General features: G+C 44.5%; 1 protein-coding gene across 50 annotated transcripts in view; it reads right to left on the bottom strand.

Moving 5' to 3' along the window:
* LRRFIP1 (LRR binding FLII interacting protein 1) overlaps window positions 1-21,049 on the bottom strand; it is a 167,662-nt gene that overhangs the window by 20,981 nt on the left and 125,632 nt on the right. For 13 of the 50 annotated variants that reach the window (XM_015111420.3, XM_077957954.1, XM_077957956.1 and 10 more), the window contains 9 exons: window positions 17,903-17,938; window positions 16,985-17,110; window positions 15,047-15,118; window positions 12,842-13,012; window positions 10,151-10,243; window positions 8,800-8,892; window positions 7,515-7,607; window positions 6,126-6,267; window positions 465-3,762 (listed from right to left, as the gene is read on the bottom strand). In XM_015111420.3, the coding sequence (XP_014966906.3) occupies window positions 2,225-3,762; window positions 6,126-6,267; window positions 7,515-7,607; window positions 8,800-8,892; window positions 10,151-10,243; window positions 12,842-13,012; window positions 15,047-15,118; window positions 16,985-17,110; window positions 17,903-17,938 (2,364 nt within the window). In that variant the 3' untranslated portion in view covers window positions 465-2,224. Of the gene's footprint in view, window positions 1-464; window positions 3,763-6,125; window positions 6,268-7,514; window positions 7,608-8,799; window positions 8,893-10,150; window positions 10,244-12,841; window positions 13,013-15,046; window positions 15,119-16,984; window positions 17,111-17,902; window positions 17,939-21,049 lie in introns of those variants that run through there. The other 37 variants (XM_077957970.1, XM_015111449.3, XM_077957972.1 and 34 more) reach the window with 7 other exon arrangements.

Here is a 21,049-nt window from a genome sequence, read left to right as displayed (position 1 = left end):
ACATAAACTAAAACCCTGTGAAGTCCTATAGAGCCCTTGGACTTGATTTCCTAGCAAGCATTTATCATCCCTACCATCCTCCACTTCAGGACACTTGAGCAGAAATAGTCAAAGTTTTTTCCATTTTCATCATACTCTTCAAAACATTCTAAGTATTGGTGCATTCAAGCACAGCAACAGATGAAGACCGTTTTCAACTGAGGCTGCACATTAGAACCACAGATCACAGGAGATGGTGCGGGACGATCGTCTCAATTCTCCCAGTAATGCTCATGCTAGCCCCAGGCTCGATGCCAGGAGGGAAGTGCATTCCTTACTGAGGACGGGCATCAGGTGTGGGTCTTCCACAGGACCCCAATGGGAATCAGCAACCCGCAAGCAGGTATTACTGGAAAGGTGGTATTACATACAACAGTAGTCAGACTCAGACTTCAAGCAGCCCAAAGAGTGGAACCACAGTCTTGTACAATTATAAAATGTTTTTATTTCAGTTACATAATAACACTTACGTTTTCCTCAAATTTTATTGAGGTTTTGGTCTTTTTGCATTAAATTCTATCTTGTAACAGTAATATGAATCCACATAATTTCATAAAATGTCAACATTCATAAGGTACATTCCTTTGTGATTTTATATTTTACAATTTTAAATCTAACTTTACAATTATTTTTTAAATGTTTCTTTATATAGAAAACAGATATTTTCTTCAGGCAGATCAAAACACAAATTTTCCAATAAGAATACACTGGGACATAACAAATGAAAATATTTATACCAAAATACCAAAAGTGATTCAGCTCTTTAAAATATTCTACTATAGTCTAATTAGTAGTTTGTACAAGAACAAGTAACCTTTTTTACTGCTCTTTTGAATGATGATTAGAAATTCAAACAAAGAGAAGTAATTTTAAGGTTCAAAATCTTTTTTTTTTTTTTTTTTTTAAGAGACAGGGTCTCACTCTGTCTCCCAGGCTAGAGTACCGTGGTGCAATCATAGCTCACTGCAGCCTTGAACTCCTGGCCTCAAGTGATCCTCCCATCTTGGCTTCCCAATGTGCTAGGGTTACAGGCGTGAAAACATTGTTTTGTGTTTTTTTTTTTTTTGACAGAGTTTCGCTCTTGTTGTCCAGGCTGGAGTACAACGGCTTGATCTCGGCTCACTGCAATTTCTGCCTTGCGGGTTCAAGCGATTCTCCGGCCTCAGCCTCCAGAATGGCGGGGATTACAGGCACCCACCACCACGCCTGGCTAATTTTTTGTATTTTTAGTACAGACAGGGTTTCACCATGTTGGCCAGGCTGGCCTCAAACTCCTGACCTCAGGTGATCCACCTGCCTCGGCCTCCCAACGTGCTGAGATTACAGGCGTGAGCCACCGCGCCCAGCCAAAAACATTTAAAAAATGACTGTCCCTGCTCAAATACTGCAGTAGGAAATGTAATTTGACATATATCACTACCAGAAAAAAACTTTAAATCTTTCTATAAAATGAAATTGATACATCATCAGCATGAAGTGAAGTTAAAATCTCCTACAGAGTAAATTCAGGTATATCAACAATGAGATCCAAAAGCATTGGTTCAAGATCAAAGACTTCTATGAGGTGAAGGCAAACAAAGCCCCTCGTGCTTTCAGACGTTTACTTGTTATCCTTAAAATGACTATTGTTCTAAGGTGCAAATCTTATCATTCAGTGACCTATTTGCTATTTGGCTGTTTATCCCCTTTAAATAAAATACCATACAGGTTATAATGTACATTTAAAAATCAAATATGAAAATACACATATGTGAACAAGACATTAATTTAAATATCAATTATATTCATAATACATAAGTCTAAGAATGCTATTTGGTCATTTCAACTAGATGCTGATATATTTGGTCAAGAATATCCACATTCCTATCAGCCTAAGGCAAATGGTAAATGCTTCTATTTTTATTAAGTGGACTATAAACAGTAGACATTATTGTTTGATACTACTGGAATGCTCTCAATTAGAACATACACTGATAACAAATATGTCTTTCTAATCTGGGTGATAACCTCAATGATTACATGGAAATCTACAAGTAACAGTCTATAACTTAAAGCAGTAGATCACCTGGTGATTGGCATACAGTGCACCTCTATGAATTTATAACATTCTACTTACATTGGCAGTGGAGAAAAGAGCCCCTCACACTCAGACTTCCTGGGCACCACACCTGCCGCCTGCCTCAGCTTAGGACATGGTACAGTCTTCTTTGCTTTTGCCCTTCTCATTCCCTCCTCTGGTATCTTCTCTGCTTTCTGGATTGAAGTCCCCCGGCTCTCCTCCCGGTGCTGACAAGTCATCATTTTCTAGGCTACTGCTGTCTAAAGCTTTCCTGACAGTCTGACTTGGATGTTCTGACATCCCACACCTCTCTGTACTTTCTGCTTCACAGGCATCGCTAATGTCCTGTGAGGGACTTTCATTTTCGGGCAGGGCGCAGCTATCTGCGTCTTCGCTCTCTGCTTCTAGGGGACTGCTTTGAGTGGCACCATCTGTTTTAGCATTATCTTTTGCAACACCATCATCTAATTCTTCACCACCAGCCCTCGGGCCTAATGATTGAACTGTGTCATCCTCAAAATCTAATGTGTCTCCATCAGCTAGTACCACCTCAGCTGCTGTTTTTACATCATCGCCTTCTTGGTCAAGTTTTCCGGCCAACGTAATTTTAGGATTCTCCGGACAATCAGCATTTTCACTGCTTTCTGCCGCAATTTTCTGTTTTGGATTTTCAGGCGCCTCGTTTTGGGCTTCCACTGCGGACTTTCTGTCAGTAGACTTTACCTGCTCTTCTTCCTTAATTTCACTTAAATCTGTGTTCTGATAAGTTAACTCTTTTTTAACATCTTTAAGGGTTTCTACAGGTACTGGGGATTTTTTCTTCTTGTTTTTCTTTTTCTTGTTCTTTGTCTTCTTCTGCGATGAGTCCAATGCCTCTCCCTGTTGGTCATTCTTTTCTTCCTCAGGCTCTTTCATATCTAAGGATTCACTTTGAGTGTCTACTGTACTCGGACCTGTCGCTTCCTGACCATTGCTCTCAGTTCCTGCTGGAGAACCAGGAACTTCTGTCTTGATTGGTTTCTCATCCCTTAATACTGTTTCTTCACCCTCTTCTTCGTTGTGATCCCTACCTACTTCTGTACTCTGCACTGGAACCTCCTTGGGCTCAGCTGCTTCCTGGTTGGTGAATTCTTTCTCTAAACTATGCCCTGTGCTTGTCTCTAACTCTTGGGGGACCTCTACTGTACATCTGTCATCATGATAAACTGTGTCATCACTATGCCCTAAAGGACATGAGGCCACTGTGCCTGCCTGCTCTCCAACCTGAGTCGCCGCTGCCTCTCCCACATTCCCTGTGTGGTTCCTGCCATCTAAGTCATTCCAACAGCTGGATGGCTCAAGGGGAGTTCTGGTCCTGTCATCTGGTACACCCATGACCTCATCTGACTCAGCCTGTGCTGTGTTTTCAGGGAGAGAAGTGCTCTCTAGAATTTGGTTTTGAACCTGTTCCTCATATGTAGCACCTGCTAAGGTTCCTAGGAATGGGGCAGTGTCTTCAGAGGATTTCTGGTCCTCGGTATTCTCTCCAGCAGGGAATACCTCTATGTCCACACAATCTTTCACTGTGTCCTCTGTGTGTTGTTCTTTCTCAGTATTGTGCAAGATTTCTCTTTTCCCCACATTCGCCACGATTTCATTTTTCACCTCCACTTCACTGGCTCTTCCTAAAAGACCATTGAGAAAATTGAAGGGACCCCATGATGTGGCGGCCACATAATTTACATTAGAATGTAAATACATGTTCTAAATCCCACCCACCCCTATTCCTAAAGAGAGTCATCAAAGAGTCATGAGAAACAAGCCTTTGCCAGTTCTGTGCGGCAAAGCAGCAGTTGCATTAGTAAATTTTGGGTCAGTGAGGGCCACTGCCACCACATCAAAGGCCAGAGTGGCTGCTGGTGCCATCTTGTGTGGACAGATTTTTAAAGGTGAAGTTAAGTTTTGACAAATAGAAAGAACTCTGGATCAGGCAGCCAAACAATCCACAATGATGGGTTTAGGAACGCACTGAAGGTGCAATTCCCCACTCTCACTTCTCAACACACAACTTGACAACTTGTATTTTTGCAGCTGTCAAACTGCACTGCATGTCACACAGCCCTAAAAGCAGCTTGCAAGTAATTTTTTCAAAGAATATTCAGTGCACTTTTAGAAATGCAGCCTCAGGGTCAATCTCAAGGAAGATGCTTTTGAAATAGCTCATATGAAAAGAAATCTAGCTTCTGCCACTCAACCATTGTCTTCCTGAGAAAACACCCTGTGTCCGTGCCCTGATACCTCTGCTCCATTCCCTAAGGGACTAGGGAGAGAGGACCAGCAGGAGGCAAATGTTGAAAGATCAAGACGACCACTAAATTAAATAAATTATTCATCGTCTAAAGAACATCAAACTGTTTTGGAATTTTTGGATTCTCCAAACAAAACCGCAGCAGATTAGATATAGTACTATGTTACTGAAAGTCAAAGCTAGATAATTTTATAGCCCAGTGGTCTCCATAGTGGGGTGCCCGTATCCCAGGGAAAATGGAGGAAATATTAGGAATTCTATTTAGAGTTTTACTCTAAAACTTCTTTGCATATGTTTTTATATGCTTTATAATGTACATTTTATACTAATGAAATAGTATACATATATAGATTTAAAATAAACATATATATTGGAAAGTTCCTACAATTATTTACCGAAGGAATGTGTGATCAAAAGTCATTTGAAGGCCACTTTCAAAACTGACATTTCTGGTTCTTTAAACATCTCACAATGGTTATCAAAGATTTAGTAACAGCAGCATAATCAAATTCCTAGCTGTTTGGGTAGCTCATATAAAGGTATGATGGAAATTAATTTATTTATCTTTTTTCAACAATTATATACATATCTAGAGATGGAATCTTGCTATGTTGCCAGGCTGGCCTGGAATTCCTGGTCTCAAATGATCCTCCAGTCTTGGCACCTGCAGCATTGGGATTAGAAGTGTGAGCCACTGCACTTGGCCACAACTTTTTTACACAATTGAAAAGAGCTGTGTTTCTTTAATAGTCATAAAGATAATGAATGAGGTATCTCCCTGGAATACAAGTCCTGAGAAGATGGGGCCTGGAGGTGTCTACGTTTCCATAAATAAAAAGAAGTAAGATGAAAGTTTCTAAATTAAAACGAAAAGTCATGGACCCTGACCTTATTCCAGCCTCCTTGTGAAACACTGGAATGCAGAGGGTGACCAGTGACAGATGAGGCCTCACTTGCATGCTGCAACTTCAGGTTGCACGCCAGAATCTGAAGGTTCCTCCCAAAGCCAACTCTTATGACAAATTATGACAAATCAGGTCATTGAAAATGGTATAAGATACTCCTCTAATCTACTGGATTCCCCAGTTTTATATTCTTTCAGAAGCAAACACATGGCATACAAAGGAGGATCTCCTCTGACAAAGTGGGCATACTCAGACTCTCAGCACGGCTACACCCCTACCACGGCCGCCCGCTCGCCTCGAGCGTGGCTTGAAAACGGCAACACAGATGGACCTGCTGTCCACAGGCACCCCGTGCCCTCAAAACGCTGAATGCTTTCCAGGATGTCGAGGTTGGCTTGCAAATATGGCCAACTTACTGACTTGACAGCCTCGACTATTCTGATCTTTTGATAATTCTGTCACAGAATCAGTTTAAAAAGCCACACTTTATATGTACAGATATATATGTGTCTGAGGAAAACCAAATAGTACTCTCCACATTGTTACTTAATTTTGAGACCACTTTCCTTGCCTTCACAGTCTTGCTTGGTAGCTTTGAGCAGCAAAAGAAAAGATATACTTGAGCCACTGATGGTGCACGACACAGAGATGCATGCCAGACAACACGTGGATGACCACACCGGTGGTAAGGAAATTACCATGAAGTGATGAAACAAATGGCATGCCGGTGACTGTTAACCCAGCAGTGACAGTGGCTCCAACCCCAACAGCGCATGGAGGGTGAACCAATGCTGAGTGGAAAGGCGGAAGAAGCCGAAGGAAAGCAAATACTTACCTAGGGTCCCATCCCCTGTCGACTTGAGGGCATTTAACTCTGCTTTCGTCATCTTGGTAGGACCTTGGTATCCAACATTATTGAGAGTGTCAGAAGTCTCTCCATTGGTAGCTATTTCTGAATTTAGGATTATTCCGTGTTTCTGGGAACAAAAATAGGCTCATCGTAATATTTACTCAGTGATATTAGGTTAAACTCTGCTTTAATACAACTAACAAAAAGGAAAAGAAAACCATTTTTTCCTGAAGTACAGGGTAACTCCACAGAGACAGAGAACTGCTAGGGTGCAGCGCTCGTAAATATTCGGTCAACACACACAAATCTGGGATATCATCCTCTAAAGGCTACTTCTTTCTCAGATGTTCCAATCCATGCCTTCCTTTGCTGGTGACAAGCTACTTCCACCAGGCATCCTTTTCAACTACAGGTAGTGGCCTGTGGGCTGCCCCCAAGTGAAGTGGAGCAGTAAGCAAGTCACTGTCATGCAACCTTTCATTTTAAAACCCTGGTTGCATTCTTTAAAAAGCAGAGCCAGATAAAGAAAGAAATATATCCATGTTCTGAAAGGGGCATATGAAACTTACGTTAAAGAAGGAATTAAGAGGTGGCTAGAACGTTCAGTATATTCAAAAGAAACAGAATTCACTGAAAACAGCGGCACTTCGCAACTGCAGACATCACTCACCCACGCCCTCCTGCCGCCCGCGTCTCTCTCCCTTGTGTGTGAGGAACTCCCCTGTACTGATCGCCTCTTTGAGGAGCAGAATTACGAATCTTAGCTCTAAGCCTGTACCTGGCTGGCTCACCGCTCTGGCTTTGACTCTGGAGGCCAAGCAGCAGATGGTGACAGTTCAGGAAACCCCCACCCAGAGTGCTGTCATTGGCACTTCACCTGTGTCAAGCAGCCCATGAAGACGCCTTAGCATGGCCCACAAAGGACAGGGAACCTTCTTCCACCTGTAATCTAGTAGGTCTCAAAGTCTAATTAGCGGGATCCTTGCTCAAACCACTTACCCAAGTCACTGTTCATCTAGAGAAGTCCTTAAATTGGGGGTTTTAATATAAAGAGGCAAATTAATTCTCTAAGTCTGAGTAATATCCTGGAGAATTTACTAATGAGTATGAGAAAAATTTAGATAATATATCAAAAAATTCTTGCGTTCAAGATCAGCTATGTTTATTAACATCAAAAGACCTTGGGCACCACCCACTGAATCTACATTTATTTTACATCTCATCGGTGTCAGTTAACCCAAGATATGAATTATTAACAGAACTAAGCTCAATGACATAAAATTAATTATGTACACACATATTCACAGAATCCCAAAATTTGCTGTTGTCACTTGGATTTTTTTTTTTTTATAAAACTGTACTTTGGCTTCATACCTTTAATTCCTCTTTCAGCATGACTACTTCTTCTCTAAGATCATCCCGTTCACTCCTTACGGAATCAAAGAACTCTTTCTGCCTCTCTAACGCCTGAGTGTGCAGCAGAGCCAAGAGAAAGAAGATTTGCAGAGACGAGCAAGTTACTTCAGAAGCGGGAACCAGAGGAGGCTTCTACCATCTAAAACACTAGTGGACTCTAGACGTTAAAGAGACTCTGCCTAAAGATACTAACAAAATCCAAGTATTAAGCTTTTCACTTAGTATATATAATCCAAGAAATGTTACTGTTCATACTCCATGAAAGACATGCGCATTCTGAAGCACACAAACACAGCACGGGGTCCCAGAGGTTACTATATTTGCATCACTTTCTAGCTTTGTCTGCGTGTTCACAGCTGCGTTAGAGTTAAGCAAAGTCTCCACTTGAATGAGGGATCAATAAAGAAAAAGGATTGCTTAAGCACCTCCCAGAACAGCTGTTGCAGCCATTTAGACTATTTTTACACATTGATTCTTGGTATCCATCGTCTCAGATAAACAAAGTGGTCCTAAAGTGTGCATGCGTGCATACACATACACACAATCCTAAGTGCTGATGAGCACGACAGTGGAAACACGGTGTGGCTTGTTGAGTCCATGTGCCGACAGTTTGTACAAGTATCTCAACGTCTTTATCAGAGCTGGGTGTATGAATCACTATTTTGGGGAAACCATTTGTCGTTATGAATCACAACAGTTACTTTGTGGGGTTCTGTTCCCCCTATTCTTCAATTCTAAGTGTAGAACTGCCTCTTCTCTTCTTGTGGAGGGAGAAGGGTATGTGGAGGCCTTCCCTGGGGAAGATTTCAAGGTGGGGATATCTGCCAGGTGGTGCTTAGATTTTTTTCTCAAAGCACCGCCAGGCAGTTAATCCCAAGAAGTCTGGCCTTGCACACATCAGACCTCCCCGGAGCGCCCTCCTCACTCCAGGTGTTTCACCAACCACTGGCCCGGCCCACCCACGGGGCAGGCAGACAGCACGGCTACGCATTCACAAGACCCTGCGTGGACGGACCATGTCACATTCCAAGTTCATATCAATTTGGATAAGTTAGTGTATTCACTACTTAATAAAATTAAATCAATTAATACAACTTTGTGTCATGTGGGAGTTGCATGCATACTCAGACAAGCGGTTTTGCAAACTAAAGACTCTGAAAAAACTCTATTTGCTAAGCGAAAAAACTCTATTTGCTAAGCAGGCTGCCCATTTGAGTACATTTTCAAGACTTGAGAATCCTACCCCTATCTTTTTGTCTTTCCACTCTATTGTTTCCTGAAGATCAGAAATCTCCCTGATAGAACTCGCCTGTTTCTGCTGTAGCTGTCGGATTTCCTGAGGAAAGGAACAGATAGAAAGCAGATAAAGGGTTAAAGAGGAAGAAAACCCCAGCCCAAGAGATAACCTGAGAGCTGGGACAGTGAGTGAGGCTGCAAGCACCCTTTTACCTCAACAACCCTGAATTCATCGTCGGCATTCTAAGATTTTTCTCCTTGTCCTACTCCTGGCTTCAAGTGCAGGAAGAAAACCTGCTTTGAGTGAAATTCTCACTTCAGGGCAGCAGTTAAAGAATAAGTCAAAAAATTAAAAACCAACCCTGTATTAGTTTCTTATTGCCATTGGAATGAATCACCATAAATTCAGCAGCTTAAAACACAAATTTATTCTCTTGTAATTCTAGAGGTCAGAAATCCAAAATGAGTCTTATGGGCTAAAAATCAAGCCTTTCTAGAGGCTCTAGTGAGAATCTGTTTCCCTGCCTTTTCCAGCTTCTAAGACTGAGTTACTGTCCTTGGCTCATGGCCCCTTTCTTGCATCACTCCAACCTCAGCTTCCTGTGTCACATCCTCTACTTCTGCCTTTGACTTGCCTTCCTCTTAGAAGGACCCTTGTTCCATCAAATAATCCAGGATAATCCCTTCTCTCAAGGTCTCTAATCACAACTGCAGGGGCCCTTGAACCATGTAAGGTATCATATTTACAATTTCCAGGGATTTGGATGTGGGCGACTTTGGGGGACCATTATTCTGTCCACCACACCTCCGAAAACAAATACAAGATCACCAAAGAATAGGAATGTCCACCAACGAGAGGGACTGTTTTGTAAGTCTAGGAATGGAGAGTTAGCCTAAACTCTCAGTTTTAAGAAAACTGAAAACTTTAGTAATTGCCATGAACGAACGGTGTCCCTCTAAATTCATCTGTTGAAGCCCTAATGCCCAATGTGGCTGTATTTGGAGATAGGGTCTTTAAGAAGTAATTAAAGTTAAATGAGGTCATAAGAGTAGGGTCCTGATCAAATAGCATTAGTGTCCTTATATGAAGAGACATCAGAGAGATTGCTTTTTCTCCACCATTTGAGGAAGGATACAGCAAGAAGGTGGCTGTCTGCAGGCCACGAAGAGAGGCCTCACCTGAACCCAACCTTGATCTTGGACTCCCAGCCTCCAGAATTGTGAGAAAATTAATTTCTGTTGTTTAAGCCATGCTGTGTATGGTATTTCATTACTGCAGCCTAAGCTAAGATAGTCATGGTCTGACAAAATGCTCCAAAGGGAAAAAAGGAAAGGAAAAGCAGGAGAATGCTACCTACCTCGAGCATTTCCTCTCTTTCCTTCAGGGCCTCCTTGACTTCCGCAAACTGAAATTGCAGTATACTGTGGGCGTGTTTTTCCCTTTCAAATTCCTGTAAAGGAGAAAAACAGCACTGAAGCAGTGGAATCCCATGTTTCTGGCATGCCAGTTCAGGTTCTCACGATTGATAGTTTCTCTGGAACAAATCACCTGCTCCTAGGTCATCACAATCTTCAAGGTCTTTTATTTGGTTTTTTTATTTATATATATATTTTGAGAGGGAGTCTCACTCTGTCACCCAGGCTGGAGTGCAGTGTTGCGATCTCAGTTCACTGCAAGCTCCGCCTCCCGGGTTCAAGTGATTTTCCTGCCTCAGCCTCCCAAGTAGCTGGGATTACAGGCGCCCACCCCCAGGCCTGGCTAATTTTTGTATTTTTGGTAGAGACAGGGTTTCACCATGTTGGTCGAACTGGTCTCAAACTCCTGACCTCAAGCGATCCACCTGCCCCAGCCTCCCAAACTGTTGGGATTATAGACATGAGCCACTGCGCCTGGACTTCACGGCCTTTGAAACAACACGAACAGATTCCTCTGGACTTTACAGATGATGCCTGATGACTTACTGTCAAATTAACCTGATGAGTTGATACAATCAACAAGGATTTCCTGATTTCTTATCTACAGTGAAGCAAGAGCCAAGGAAGGGCCCCCCCAGGGAGCCTCATGCCTTCCACAGCACTGCAAGGACTTACCATAAAATGGCCCCTGCTGAAAAATGACAAGGAAGACTCTTTGGGATAAAAAGGAGATAAATATGGCCTACTTAAGCATCTCTCATGAACATCTGGTGGCCAGCTCTGTGCTTCGGGGGGCTGCCCCTTAAGGGACAAAACAGGATAGTTTGGGGGAGCAAGTGAAGAGCCTGCAAAACCTAGCTGCTCCTCAGGCCCCGCCTCCCCTCCTGAGGCTCAGCCCAGGAAGCTGGCAGCTCGGCTCTGCTGTTTTCCTGCCCGGTCACAGCAGCGCCTTCCCTGGTGATGGCCTGGGACCCAACTCACTTTGCTGACAGCTAACAGGCCTGCAGGACGCCCCTTCCCTAGACCTGTCAGGCGGGTGATCTGAGATGGGATCTGGCCTGAGCTTCTGCTCACCCTAGCACTTCTGTTCACCCACTTCCTTTAGCTTGGGGTGGCTGGTGCCCTCCTGGTTATGACAAGGGCCCTCCTGTGGGGCTTTGCATAGCCCCTGTGTCCATCTCGGGACAGCATTCTAGCACCATCCAACTTCTCTGGAGTGAGACTCGAGAGTTCTCAGTCCACTGAATGATGCCTAATGACAGCATTCCAGGAGTGCAAATGCATTACAGGCCCCCACCCGAGGGGGGTTGGGATGTGCTCTCCACTCCTCTGTTCCCACATGACATCAGTCTGGTGAAAAGCTTCTCCCCTCTTTCAGAGTTCAGCTATCAGGAACTCTGGGGTAAAATCTTCAGCTTCCAACTCAATTCTATAGCAGTCAAAGAAGCAGGCCTGAGGGTTATCAAGGGTACCTCGGTTTTAACCCTTCGGATTTAGAGGATATCAGCCAGTTAAAAACAACAACAACAACAACACCCACACATTACATTTTCTGTTTCTCTCAGAATCTCCGAAAAATTGGACAATTCCTAAAAATATGAAAAAAGTATTCCTTGCTTTCTATCTAAAGAACATCCGAGCCCAGCCTTCATGGAATCAGTCCGCTGTCATTACTTATCTTAACACGTGACTCATGCTTGAGACTCACGCTAGAAATTATATCTGATATCAGCTATCAACAAACTAGTTCCAGTGGTTCTTACTGAAAGCTCAAATAAGACTGTCTTTCTCTGAGCTTGATGATATATTTAATTCTTCAGTGGAGTAACTGTGTCTTTTCCCAATCAGCAGGAAATAATATAATTTTCTTAAAATCTTTGATACTCATAACTATTTCTCTATGGTGTTAAGAGAGAATAAAATAAAAATCAGAAAATACATATTAACAGGAAAATCCTGAGGCATCTGATCGCACCTTATTTGAGCATGGTGGCTCTTTCATAGGTGTGTTTTTTCACAGTTTGATTTTAGCTTACATGTTCTCCTAGAAAAACTGTCTCTAGTTTACATGTTGAAATTATATGTATCAATATTTCAAGTCACTTGGCAAAGAGTATGGTACTTTTATTCTCAGATGTTTGGATTTCCTGGATAACTGGAGAGCCATTGTTTAAAAATACAAAAATACATAATGTAAATTATACATTATATATACATACATACACACGATTATATATCCACACATACATATAAACACACACACACACACACACACACACACACACACACACACACACCCCTACCACTTCCTTTTTTTTTTTTTTGAGACAGGGTCTTCTCTGTTGCCCAAGCTGGACTGCAGTGGTGTCAACACAGCTCATCACAGCCTCAACCTTCTGGACTCAAGTGATCCTCCCACCTCAGCCTCCCAAGCAGCTGGGACTACAGGCATGTGCCACCTGGCTAATTGTTTTAATTTTTTTAGAAATGATGTCTCGCCATGTTGCCCAGGCTGGTCTCGAACTCTTGGGCTCAAGTAATCCTCCCACCTTGGCCTCCCGAAGTACTGGGATTACAGGCATGGGCCACTGCATCCAGCCTATCCTAATATTCTGCATCATACTAATGCTTACTTTGTTTTTCTCTTCGTACTGCCGCCTAGATTCAGCCAGCTGTTCTTCAAGCTCCAGCAACATATCTTTTAGGGTATCAACCTGGTACATGAAGTTCGTCTTTTCATTGTCTAGCTGAGCATTGGAAACCATAGCCTTCTTATATTTCTCTTCAACTTCTGCTAGAGAGTCCTGTGGAAAGCAGGTCATATTTTTGAAATTGCAATAAAAAAAATCAAAACAAAGAATCATTCAGTATTCAGTTAAAAAAACCCCTCAGTCCTAAACTTAGACTATATTTCTTAGAGCAAATGGATCAGAGGAAGAAACACATGGCAACTTCAAATGCATGGAAATTCCCCTTTTCAATTTGGTCAAATTCTCATTGCTCAGAAAATTCGCTAGTAAAAGCAATGTGCACACTCATTAGAACAAACGAGACACCAGTATGGAAAGGGATGTTGTCACAGAGGCAGCAGAGTCTGGCTCCACTCAGTAGCTGGGGAATCCTCCCAGCATGGTGTCTTAGGGCTGGATGTCAGGCTGTTCCACAGATTTCTGAAGAATCACTAGAGGCATGTGACCAGCCCCTGTGAAAGAGCCAGTGTGTGATGGCTGAGATAATTACTCAGGGCCACGAGCCACAGTGACCGCCAACCAGCCCTACTCTGGCTGATGAATCAGGAAAGGAGCAGTAGTGATTTCAGATTTTTGACTCATAGGAAAATGGCATGCAGATCTCACTGGGCAGGTCCTGGAAAGACATCATTCCCTTTGAAGGACGGTCCAGAGAAAGAGGCCTGTAAAATATGCATGGCAATGCCCTCACTTGCCTCACACCCTTGCAGGTCCCCAACATGAGGAGGCTAAGGCGATTCCAGAACAGAGAGAGCAGAACCGTCAGGGCGCATACGTGCAGAGCTAGAGGCAGAGGCAGGAGCTGCCTGTTCAGGTGCAGCAGAGGCTACGAGGGGGCTGGAGGGACCAGTGCTGGTCTAGCTCTGCACCTCCACACCAGGACAGCTGTTTCAGGTGGGACCAGTGGGTCTCTGGTTGCTTCAGTGGCTCCCCACCAGCTTTTTTTTTTTTTTGAGACAATGTCTCACTCTGTCACCCAGGCTGGAGTGCAGTGGCACAATCTCGGCTCACTGCAGCCTCCACCTCCCGGGTTCAAGTGATTCTCCTGACTCAGCCTCCCAAGTAGCTGGGATTACAGGTGTGCGCCACCACACCCAGCTAATTTTTATATTTTTAGTAGAAACGGGGTTTTACCATATTGGCCAGGCTGGTCTCAAACTCCTGACCTCAGGTGATGCACCCGCCTCGGCCTCCCAAAGTGTGGAATTACAGGCGTGAGCCACTGCACCTGGCCAAGGGGCTCCCTTTTTCGCATGAATTGAAAGCCAGAGTCTTATTTTTCCCCCTTTCAGGAAAGGTGACAGATATGAAGATAATGAATTAGTCATGACTGATGTCACCTCCTCTGTCTGGTGCCCTTTGATATTAAATTCAGACGATCTCTCAGGTACTTTCTAGGGGGCTGAAAAGGGAGTAACAGATTTGCCACCTACTTCCAGATCCACAATCTGCTGCTGCCTAATGAAGACAGTCACTGAGTGCTCACCTTACTGTCAAGGAACAGGGCAACCACATCTCCTGGCTGGTGCAATGAAGTCACTGCACACTCTAAAAGCAGTGTGCACATGCTCCAAGAAAGCCAATGCCACAGTCAGTCTTTACTTCAATTAGCAGCATTTTACAGGACGCAAATAACTGGGATGTTTCAAAAGTGTGGCATGTGAGGATGGCCTTATTAGTAGACATCAGATATTTTGAGAAGCAAATCAACCTAAGCATTTTTGTATACAGCTACTACAAAAAGTGAAGAAAACCAAACCTTCTTCAAGTGTCCGGTACACGCCTATGGGAAATAAGAAACTGGTTTGAAGCCTGGGGGAAGGATGGTGAGTACGAGACATGCGTCAGGGAGTATGTTAGTAACCTTTTCTACTGGGGAGTTACATTTTCAAGTCTTGGTTCAAACAACGCATTTGGGAAAATGGTGAGTGTACACCCATGCCGGCATTCCTGCCATTGTGAGTTCTTCTACAACCTGGAGCCTCTTTACAGTAAGCATGCACTTTGAATTTCTTCTTTAGGATTTTGGTTTTTTTTGTAAGTGAAGTTGGGTTAATATGGTGAGACCACACTTCTGTGAACTGGTACCTTCATCTCTTTCAACCCCTGCATGTATTTGCCTTCTACATCCTGAATCTGGTCCTTTAACTCGTTGAGTTCCTGGGGGAAATGGCAGAAAAGGCAGACGATGTCAAGGGAAAACAGGTGACTCCCTAAATCTTTCATACTTCGGGGTACTTTCTACTTGGGTAGTCTGAGCACCCAATTTTCTTTTTTATTAAGTGTTAAAGGAAAATAAACTTCAATATTTAAAGATTAAAGTTCAGGTGTATCCCACATGATATTTTTACATGATTTTATGCAATCCTGGTGTATCTCATATGATTTTACACAGTTTAAAAAACAGGCAAAATAGAGCTTCTGAAAATGGTACAGGTTATTTCGACTCCTATTTAGTAATTCATTCAAGCACTTGGAGTTCCTACTCTGCAAGATACAGTGAGATGCTAGAGGCAGAAATCAGCAACACTTTTCCCCTGCATTTATGGAGCTCCAAGTCTCTACTTTGCCAAATTATTGGTGCCTGGAACAGCACCTGGCATGAGCCAGCCTCTCAGTAAGTGCCTGAACAAACGAACGGCATGCACAACCTAAGGACAGAGAAACATCAGGACTGCCACCAAGTCTGCTGTAGAAAGGGAAACAACAGGCCAGGCGCAGTGGCTCACGCCTGGAATCCCAGCACTTTGGGAGGTTGAGGTGGGTGGATCACCTGAGGTCAGGAGTTCAAGACCAGCCTGGCTAACATGGCGAAACCTCATCTCCACTAAAAATACAAAAATTAGCCGGGTATGGTGGCAGGCGCCTGTAATCCCAGCTACTCAGGAGGCTGAGGCTGGAGAATCGCTTGAACCCAGGAAGTGGAGGTTGCAGTCAGCTGAGAGTGTGCCACTGTACTCCAGCCTAGACGACAACAGCGAAACTCTGTCTCAAAAAAAAAAAAAAAAAAAAAGAAAAGAAAAGAAAAAGGAAAAAAATGGAAAGCAATGAGGAGCTGCAGGTGGCCCAGGGGTGGCATATGGGAAACGGCTCTTCTGGTTTTGTAAACTTATAAAACATAGCTGTTGGAAGCACCTTCAAGGTGACCCCGGCCAACCTCTGGTGGATGCTTAAATCCCTATCTGTCCTCCCTGGCAAATGGCCATGCAGCTGCTCAGACATCCCCAGTGGGAGCTGCTTCTCTTTTAAACTTAGTTTAAAGCACTAGAAAATTCAGAAACAGAGTCAGTTCTGGCTCCTTTCAGCTGCTTCTGTCTTGGTTCTGCTCCCTGGAGGACACAGGTCTAGTCACCTCACCTTCCCTTCCAGTCTTCAGGTTTTCAGATGCACTGTCCCTAGTTACTTTAACAAATAGCACCATGTTTCTCTCTAACACATGGAATGCTACCAAATGCCTGGCACTGTCCTGGGTGCTGAGGATAGAGCAGAGAATAATACCTACACTACAGCGGGAGAGAAGAAATCATTAAAATACAAAGATGAGGTCTACTAAAGGCATATTACAAAGAGAAAGGAAAGGGCATGTTCTAGGCCGAAGGGGAACATACTTAGCGGGGAAGGTTGTGTGAAAGTAGGTAAAGCCATATGGTGTCCAAACATGTGGACTGAATGTCTACGCAGACCAAGCACACAGAGACAACAAGCACACAGAGACGACCAAGCGCATCAACACAACGTGCCTAGTGCTCTCACTAAGGTATGCCCTGGGTGCTGAGAGGCGCAGGGGGCCGGCACACAGTCCGCCCTGCTGGGGGGGTCAGTGAATAGGATCAGATTCCTGCAGGAGACACTATGTGAGCTGGGTCTTGATGTTAGGAGAACACCATATTTTAGGGGAGGTGAGGGAGATAGGACCAAGAAGAAAGATCCAGAACTTTATGAATTAAGTCTTTTTTTTTTTTTAATCTAAAGACTGATTTTTACAAAAGGTTCTCTCAAGTCGTGAGTAAGAAGAGAGCATCTCACCTTGATTTCCCTGATGGACGCCTCGGTGTCGATGGAGATGGAGGTGTCTCCGCTGCCTCTCCGAGAGGAAGTCCCACCCAGAGAGGCCAGCGTGGCTGCAGACAGGCCTGGCATGTTACGAGACCCCTGGAACGTTGAGAGGATCAGATGCTGATATGGGTGTCCCCACCCAAATCTCATCTGGAGTTACAATCCCCATAATCCCCACAGGGTGAGGGAGGGACCTGGTGGGAGGTGACTGGATCACGGGGGCAGTTTCCCCCATGCTGTTCTCACACTAGTGAGTGGGCTCTCAGGAGATCTGACGGTTTTGAAAGTGTTCGACAGTTCCTCCTGCAAATGTTCTCTCTCCTGTGGCCTTGTGAAGAAGGTGCCTGCTTCTCTTTTTACCATGATTGTAAGTTTCCTGAGGTCTCCCCAGCCATGCGGAACTGGGAGTCAATTAAAGCTCTTTTCTTTGTCAATTACCCAGTCTTAGGAAAGTTCTTTATGGCAGTGTGAGAATGGACTAACCCAGATGCGATTTTAGACAAAACCAAAACTGCATGTAAATCTAACATCACAGGACTGTTACTTTAATTCCATTTCCAAATTGGAAGCTCTTCATGGACTTATGCTAAGCTATAAGGAGAGGATCATTTCCAGGCACCTCCTGGATGCTCTGTGGTCAGCTGGATTAACCCTAAACTCCATGGTGGGGCCCATCATAAACGCCTCCCTGCTCTGCAGGGTCTAACGCACACTGGACAGGACTCCCGGTGGCCTACCTACAGGGAGGTGATGCCAGGTTAGGTGGGCCGCTTTCTAGTCCATTCCCTCACTGGAGAACATCTTTATTAAAAAGACCAAGCAACATATTTTCTTATCAATTTCATCCACAACTTTCGGGACCCTCTAGGTTTATGAACGATTCCTTACCTTCTCAGTAAAATCTTTTTCTGGTCTGTCTTCTACCTGTAGAGGAAAATGCACAACATATTAAATACTTTAAAAGCGTTAAATGGATAACATGAAGATAGGGGCTAATGATTAAAAACACACACACACACACACACACACACAGAAAAACAAAACATTCGCTTCCTTCGTAATTTAGAAGCAGAAAAGTGGGATCCTCCAAATTTGGCTTTTCCCACTTCTCCTACTTGGACGTCTGTGAGGCCCCTTCTTCTCCTGTGCTCATTTGGACGTCCCTGAGGACCCTCTTCTCCTGTCCTCAGGTAGGAGTCTCACTGGGACCCACAGCAGGCTGTGGAACTACAAGAGGGGGTGCAAATGAGGAACGGACCCTGGAGATGGCCCTGCACCATGAGGATGTCTCGGGACAAGAGGCAGAGGCTGGTAGTGGGTTACTTCTTTCTTGGCTCAGGACCCAACAAAAGACAGGCTTATTTTTTTCTCTTTCCTTTTTTTTTTTTTTTTTCTGTGGGGCTCAGGGTGGGGAAGGGTTGTTTAAACAAATATTAATTACCTGGAGTGCTGCCTTTTTTTTTTTTTTTTTTTTTTTTTGCACATTGAATGTTCTTATCATAAACCCACTGGGAAAGTTACCAGGATTGAGTTTGTCTCCAAACTCTCTGGGAAAAGCTGTCAACTAATCACGTTTTCCCCATCATGTCTTCAACCCAGCTTCCTGTAGCTCAGAACTTTTTCACTTTGGTTGTCAGAAAATCAGCCAAAGACATGCCCGGCAACTGCAGACCATATGCTTGATTCAGCAGATCTGAGCGGTGACCTGGGACTCTGCAGTTACCCTTGTGAGCTCACACAGAGATAATTCAGAATGAGGTTTGAGAAATCCTGATGGAGAGCTGCCAAGGCCACGGCTCACCAACACTTGATCTGCACAGACGCTGGTGCCGGGGACCAGCAGCTCAGTACAGGGGTACAGGTGCTATGGTCAGGGTGCCAGAGAGATGGTGACCTCCAAATGACCACTTTCCATCTATGGCCCGAGTCCACGCTGGACCAGATGCCCCTGCCCTCACCATCCGGCCCCACCAGGAAGGCTCACTAACTACCACCTTCCCTCCTGCAAACTCCTTGTACCTTCAACTTCTCCTCCAAGGACACCTGGAGCAGCACTAAAACAACATAACCAGGAGTCACAGCTGGTCAGCCAGTTAAGGGATCAAATGGAATCCCACAAAATACTCGGTTAATCCAAAAGAAAGCAAAATCGAAGACCAGTGCTTAGCTCAGGGTAGCCATGTTCAAGGGTCTCCTACTCAACAGATCCAAGCTAAGCCCTGCGGCCTGGCTCCCAAAGCCATCACACGGTCTCACCCACCCACCCTACACCCGGGTCTTCAAAAATAAACTTTCTACTCTCATTGAACCAGTCTCCTGTGTCCCAAGAGCAGGAGCGGAAATGGGGGCAGAGAGGCCACATCTTTCAGGCCAGTAGGATGCAGCCAGGGGCAGGCTGGCCTCTCTCCCCTCTTTGCTACATAAGCCCTTTGGGCAGGGTGGTGGTGGGGTGGTCCCTCTGCCCACTTAGCCACAGCTGCTAAGGACCCACCCAAGGCCCTGTTTAAGACCATGTGTTCATGGGAGCTGTCCACAATCCCAGGGGCTTACAGCCCTCCTCCCTGATGTCCATTCTCACGCTGGGTGCGGCCTAGCTATATATATTGCAGTGAAGACGGCTCTCTCCAGCTGTGGCCCACACCACCTGCATTTGCTGACGTGTCAAAATGCACACCTAGAGTTATTTTTTCAGATGTGCATGCCACATCAGCCTAACTGTGTACTTGGAGGCACCAAGGCAGACTCTGATCAGATGGGCACCAAGGGAAACTCCGGTCAGATGAGTACCAAGACAGACTCTGATCAGACGGGTACCAAGGCAGACTCTGATCAGACGGGTACAAGGCAGACTCCGATCAGACGGGTACAAGGCAGACTCCGATCAGACGGGTACCAAGGCAGACTCCGATCAGACGGGTACCAAGGCAGACTCTGATCAGACGGGTACCAAGGCAGACTCTGATCAGACGGGTACCAAGGCAGACTCTGATCAGACGGGTACCAAGGCAGACTCTGATCAGACGGGTACCAAGGCAGACTCTGATCAGACGGGTACAAGGCAGACTCTGATCAGACGGGTACCAAGGCAGACTCTGATCAGACGGGTACAAGGCAGACTCTGATCAGACAGGTACAAGGCAGACTCTGATCAGACGGGTACCAAGGCAGACTGATCAGATGGGCACCATCTCATCCAGCAGAGCCCCAGAAGCCCTGCATCCATGTTCGGAGTTGTGAGGATGACTGGAGCAATTCAAGTGTGTTTCTTCTCTTCACGTGGGAATAAAAATATTCCTGAAATGTTTTTCAAATCAAAATTTCAAGGCCAGGCGCAGTGGCTCGTGTATGTAATCCCAGTACTTTGGGAGGCCGAGGTGGGCAGATCACTTGAGGTCAGGAGTTGGAGACCAAGCTGGCCAACATGGCGAAACCCCGCCTCTACTAAAATTACAAAAATTAGCTGGGTGTGGTGACATGCGCCTGTCATCCCAGCTACTCAGGAGGCTGAGGCAGGAGAATCTCTTGAACCCAGGAGGCGGAGGTTGCAGTGACCTGAGATCATGCCACTGCAATCCAGCCTGGGCGACAGAGTGTAACACTGTCTCAAAAAAAAATAACAAATAAAATAAAATAAATAAAATTTCAAATAACAAGGAAATGTGAACTATCTAGCACTTAGTTTCCTGGAGAATAAATTCATTAAATCTCCTGGGCCCAAAGCCTTTATTCCTTAGAATAAGTTAGTTTGCAGAACACATATTAATAAGATGAAAATAAAGAGGCTAGTTTAACTCTTGGTGGGATAGGAAAGTCCAGTTTAATAGGCTGCCAAGTTACCACTGAAAAGCCTGCGGCATTTTTGCTCCACGGTGTAAAACGAGTGTTTCTGGCTGCTGGTCGGCAATGGATAAATATTGTGGAGAAATAAATGAAGCTCAAGGAGCGCATTCACTTACCTACAAAGATAACTGTGCCCGTAAAAGAAGGGCCTACCCAAGTTTTTTTTTCTTTCTGGTATTTCTTGCAAGAAAGCTG

This window comes from Macaca mulatta, chromosome 12 (assembly GCF_049350105.2).
Source record: "Macaca mulatta isolate MMU2019108-1 chromosome 12, T2T-MMU8v2.0, whole genome shotgun sequence".
NCBI classification, from domain to species: domain Eukaryota; kingdom Metazoa; phylum Chordata; class Mammalia; order Primates; family Cercopithecidae; genus Macaca; species Macaca mulatta.
This window is presented reverse-complemented; position numbering and strand designations above follow the sequence as displayed.